This window comes from Lactuca saligna, chromosome 4, assembly GCF_052625555.1.
Source record: "Lactuca saligna cultivar CGN05327 chromosome 4, ASM5262555v1, whole genome shotgun sequence".
In the NCBI taxonomy this organism is placed as follows: domain Eukaryota; kingdom Viridiplantae; phylum Streptophyta; class Magnoliopsida; order Asterales; family Asteraceae; genus Lactuca; species Lactuca saligna.
In genome coordinates this window covers 257,061,541-257,067,443 of record NC_136420.1, presented here as the reverse complement: position 1 = coordinate 257,067,443, position 5,903 = coordinate 257,061,541, and the positions used below count along the sequence as shown (strand labels likewise).

Here is a 5,903-nt window from a genome sequence, read left to right as displayed (position 1 = left end):
TACATGTCAATTATTAGGTTTTTCAAATGTTAAAATTAAAAAGCCATATATTATTTATACATGTATATATATATATATATATATATATATATATATATATATATATATATATATATATGTAAAATATTAAATATCATAAATATGATATTAAATTGCAATTAATATATTTTTTATTTCTTATTTCAAAATTTTATTTTAAAAAATATTTATTATCTACACTTTAATATTTAATTATTTTTTAATCAACCCGTGTTATACACGGGTTTTATACCTAGTATTATATCATATCAAACATATTTCGGGACAAATTCCGCATTAACAAATGTTTTAATTAAGCATTAAAAAAATCTTTATCGGACCGTAAAAATAAAGATGTACTATTTATCGAACCGTAAAAATAAGGATGTACTATTTATGATCCGATATTCTAAAATAAGAAAAATATTGAAACAAGGATGTTAAATAATGGCCAACATTTACGCAATCACACAAATGTGTAGATAAAAGATATAATTCTTCTTTTAAGAAAGGCATTCATCAACGGTCGTCCAACAAAAAGAGGACATCATATACAAATGAAAGAAAACCACACACTAACTATCATTAGCATCATACTATCAATAGCAATACAATGATAGCCTAGGGTCTTACTATCAATATAAAGTTAGTCTAGAGCCAGAAATTGCAGAGCTTAGCAGTGTTAGCTTCTGAATCTTCCTCGTTTTGTGATGGTGAATGTGCATGTCTACCTTCATAAGTTGTAATCACCATTCTAGGGTCCTCTGCTAATCTCTCAACTCGTTTCTTTACACGACAATTGTCTTGCGTGCATCGATAATAACTCCTACATTTTGTAATTGTAATCATATAAAACATATAAAAAAAATTTTACTTGACATGAATGTAATGTTTTAAAATAAATTAAAGGTTGTATTCTAGTCCTGTCAGAAATATGATAATGTCAGAAATATGATAATAGTAGCTGGTGCATCGGCCTATTTTATGTTTTGTTTCATTCACTTTTGTTAACACACATATATGATAATCGTATCCGGTGCATTGGCCTATTTTATACGTTGGTTAATTCGTTTTGCTAAAATCCATTTTCAATTCAGTATAGTTTCATTTTGGTATATATGTTTATCTATGCTGTCATTGTCGTTAGAACTTAATGGAGGGGCATTTTCTTGAGCTGTGACCTTGATGTTAATACAGTTATCTTTAAACGGATCCAAAATTGTACATATGTCATCTAATGTATTATCTTTTAGTTCATAAAAGGATATATTTTTCTTTAGATGTTATATAAAGGTAATAAATATGTACCATGTAATGATTCAATTATAATATCTAATTGTTTTTTTATAAAAGGAAATTAGTCTGAACTACAATTGCGAAAACAAATGCAAACTGGCAACGGCTGTCTTCATCATGTTTTCCTCGAAGAAGAAGGGATGTTTAGGTGGGCTCCCTAGTTTGGCTTTTAGTAGCACTTTGGCATGATTATTTGAGCTTTAAGAAAGTCTATGAAATCGCATTCTAAATTCTAATTTGAAATAAATTATAATAGAAAAGTGTATATAACAAAATATTGAAATTGCTCATAAAAATTCACTACAAACTGAATCTGGAACTTTTCTTTTTATGAGATAACGAACTACATTATGACTGCCCTTAAACCAAGCAATAAAAGATTATTAGGCCTAATATACGGTTGAATTGTATCATCCGAAGGAAACTTTAGAATGATTTTATGGTGTTTCAAATTGAAAAAACTTTTAATTATATGATTAGGATCCATATGTCGTGTGTATAATGCTCTACAAAAGTATTAGTTAAACTTAAAATAATGTGTATTGTATTTGAAAAATAAAAAAGGTTGTGTGATTATGGATTTAGTTAGATCAAATCAACTCGAAAAGAGAAGTGAATTTTGCAGAAGACTATAACCAAGAACGGAGAACTATGGTTTGAAGAGTGTACCCTAAGACGTGAACCGAAGTTTTAAAACCCACTTCCTGCAAGACCCAGAGAAGAGAATAATGGTGCTCTGTGTTCTGTAACCTAAATGCATGCAAAGAAGAAATGCGTAGTTTCACTTATTACACTTTGTCCCCACCACTTACTTATTATACTATTTGAGCTAGCACCAGATAATTTACTCCACTCACGAAACAATTTGTAACATCTTTTTTTATTTTTTTATTTTTTTATTTTATCTGTCGATATGTTTGATCTTTAATAATGTACGAAATCAAAATAAATTTCTGGTCTATCAACCATGAAAGTATGCGGGATCTTGTTAATTTGAAGCTAATGTAATCCAGTAAATAAATTGTAAAACAATTATGTAAGATCTATTTTATATTTACGTTTTCCATGTTATCTAGTTAATTCCTTTTGCTATGCATTATACGATCTTGCTTCATCCCATATGATATCAATTAATTATTAGCTTTGAGACTCATATATTATATATATGGATAATTTTAAAATAAAAAATTAAATATAAAGATTAAAATATTTGAAAATTTTGAACGAAAATAAAAAAATAATAAATTATTATAATAGAAATGTATTTTATCTTTTTAATTTAAATAAATAAAAGAAACTAATAAACTTTAATTTTGAAAATTTTGAAATTAAAAAGTAATTAAGCACATTAATGAAATTGATATTTATTTATTATTATATTTATTGAAATTATTAGATTAAATTATTATGTTAAATTTAATAAAATAGAAAAAACCCCATAAACTAATAAAATGACATCTAAAAAAAATAATTTAAAATAACTACAAAATGATGTTTAGCAAATTAAAGGAGAATATGATAATTAACTAAAAAAACCCTTGGTGTATTAGAAAAAATATTTTGATGCATGGAGTTTTATGATTGGAGCGATCAAAATGAGTAACTACTCATGCAAGTACATTGAAAGTGCCTTTGAACTTATAAAAGAAAATTTTTCATTATTATTGATATGATTTCATTTAATATAATGTATAACAAAAGCAAATTATTTACATATAAAGTTTTGTGGTTTGGCCCATGGTTTACATATATATATTTTGCTCAATGAATCGTGCATATACATTTTTTTTGCAAAGTAATTTATCGTATCTCACAAATTTTAATCGACAGTTACATATATTTATTAAGAAATATATACCATTGATCAAATATGGTCCGAAAAGGATTTATTAAATTTATAAACATGTATAAAATTCTAAGATCAAAATAATATTTTGATCCCACATGAACTAACAATTGTAAGTTATAATAAATCAAGCAACCTAAAAGATTCAAATAACCATTCTGGAGTATGCTCAATTAAAAAAAAGATTATAATAAAATGATTTTTGTTTGGATGCCGCAAACTAATTCGATTAATAAGATGTGAGTTTTATTAGTAAGTCAAAAATAATCTATATCTAACTTATTCAAATAGATCGACGTGAATTTATATGTAAGTTCTTGAGAACTTGTTTTCCATCACATGAAAATTCTAATATATATAGTAATACTCCTTGACCTATTGACGAAAGAAGAAATGCATATGCAACTAGAAAACAGTTTTTAAGTATTTTTGATGGTTTTATGTAGGATCGAGCAGCCATAATTAGGTCATAAATATCTATGTTTAGATCCAGGTTTTTGCATCGATCTATGATTTTAGGTATGTTGACACAAGTTTAATTTAAAAATTTATCTGGACAATTTCTTTAATGTGTACATATGTATATATGTCTGTATTTGTGTGCGTATAAAAATCATAAGAATATGAAGAATAAATTGATTGATGAAGTACCTGGGGTGTTGTGTGTTCTTGACAACTTTTTGTCCATATTTCCTCCATTTGTAGCCATCATCCAATACATCGACATCACTCATCGTCTTGAAGCAAAACCTGGGTTCCCTCACTTTTCTTCTTGATTTCATCTTCTTCATCTTCATTCCAGAAACCCCTAGATGGTGATGATGATCATCCCTACCCATCCCTAATATCTTGTTGCTAATTATTTCACCCACTTCCCCCCATGCCCTAATACAAGAAATTAACCATCATTTAGAACCAAAAGTTATGGGAAAGAAAGAGAATCATTGTTGAATTAAGCAAACTTTTACATGCTCTTTTCAAAAAATATATATATTAGGGTTGTGAAAGACGACATAATCCACGACCAGAGAGACGTAACCTTTAATTACCAGTAATTTGCATTTGAAGATTGTAAAGGAAGACCAAAGTGAGAAGTGAGATGCTGTTCTGGTTTAGAGTGTTGTGGAAGGTGATAAGAAGGTGATAGAGTTTTCAAGTTTTGATTTGGAAGGGAAATCATGTTTGCAGGAAAAGGAAAGAAACTTATTTGTTGATCTTCTAAAAACCCTTGGTTGAGCATGATCTTGGCTTGGGAATTGAAAGAAAGTTGATGTGTAAAGAGATGGAAATAACACAGAAAAGGCAGTTTTGTTTATGCTTTATGGAGGGAGCATGGGAGTACTTTCTGAGTTTCTCTACACAGACGACCCATCAAATAAGTATACTAAAAAAAAAAACCCTTAAAATAGTTTGTTCCTAAAAGAACTGTAACAACTTTAATAATAAAAATAAAAACATTTTAGTAGACATACAAGATATTAAAAGTTATTTGGTTTTTAATTTATAAGTCTAAAGTTACTAAGATATTTACAAAAATACAATTATTTTAAATTACATTTAAAAAGTTGATCTGGAAACTGAAACTGACAATCAAATTCACAAGTAATTATCAGCTTTGAGTTTTGAGTAGCAACACAATTATTCGCCGGCTCTCTCATATCAAAGTTTTAAAATGTATTGCAGCACAATTTGCAACTCTTAAAGGAATTATTTCGAACACTATTACCACACAGGGCATTAGAAGCCACATTCTCGTTAATAAATCTGTAAAATAAATAATTATTAGATAATAACATCGATAGAGTGAGGCTCGTGTTTGATATGATTCTTTTAAATAGATTTGTCGTCTGTTCCGGGTGTCTTAAGGTTTGTTAAACAACTATCCATAATGTTTGATGGATTCTCCAATGAGTCTAAGTTCAAGATTGTCGAGTGCTTCACGACGAGTGTAAGCCTCGTAATCGTAGACATCCATATGCGCAATTGAGGAGTGAATCCCACTTCATATCCCATAAAGTGTTTTAAAATCATTGTCAGTTGGTACAAGACTAAAGAACTTCTCGTAACACTATTAATGGTACAATCGGTGAATTGTTAGTAAGTATAGTGCAACTCATCTAGTACTAAATCAATGAAAGATTTGTTTTTCTATCCAACTGACATTCCTAATCGAAGTGTTCTGGGTGGAGATAGCTCATGAGATGTTTTCACGTTTCCTTAAATGATCGACAAAGTTTTCAAAGAGATGATCACTTTCATATCTCATCTTATTGCTGTAACGTTCGTAGATCCAGACTAGTCAATTTAGAGATAATAGAGGTCGAAAACGATTTTTCGACAAAAGATTATTTAGAATAAATAATCTTAACCAAGATGTAGAATATGTTTCAAGGGTTCTGTACATATAAAGAGCGCGAAAACCCGAGTTATAACGAAGAAATTATGACCCGTCTAAGTTTAGCGACGGAACCGACACGGCACCGCGAATACGTAAATAGTGAATTTATGATAGAGCTTCTTTTAGCCTTAGTAATCTAAATGGAAGTCGTAGAATATGTTAACCTGAGAGCGTCCATAAAAAGAACGCCCAAATCTGACTTCTTATGATGAAGTTATAATTTTTTGAAGTCTCAGCTTAGCGGTGTACAACCCGAAGTTCGAGTATTAGATCGAGCGGTTTTTAGCCAACACAACCTAAACGCGAATCGAAGATATCGTTATTACTAGCGTAACGATAAAAAGA

General features: G+C 29.0%; 1 protein-coding gene across 1 annotated transcript; it reads right to left on the bottom strand.

Moving 5' to 3' along the window:
- Positions 1–497: 497 nt before the first annotated feature.
- Positions 498–4,533, bottom strand: WRKY13 (WRKY DNA-binding protein 13). The gene is made up of 3 exons (XM_078992191.1): positions 4,210–4,533; positions 3,812–4,045; positions 498–844 (listed from the first exon to the last, which is right to left on the bottom strand). Exons 1-3 carry the CDS (start codon positions 4,398–4,400, stop codon positions 670–672), a joined length of 600 nt encoding a protein of 199 aa, XP_078848317.1. The 5' UTR covers positions 4,401–4,533; the 3' UTR covers positions 498–669.
- Between the last annotated feature and the right edge of the window lie 1,370 nt (positions 4,534–5,903).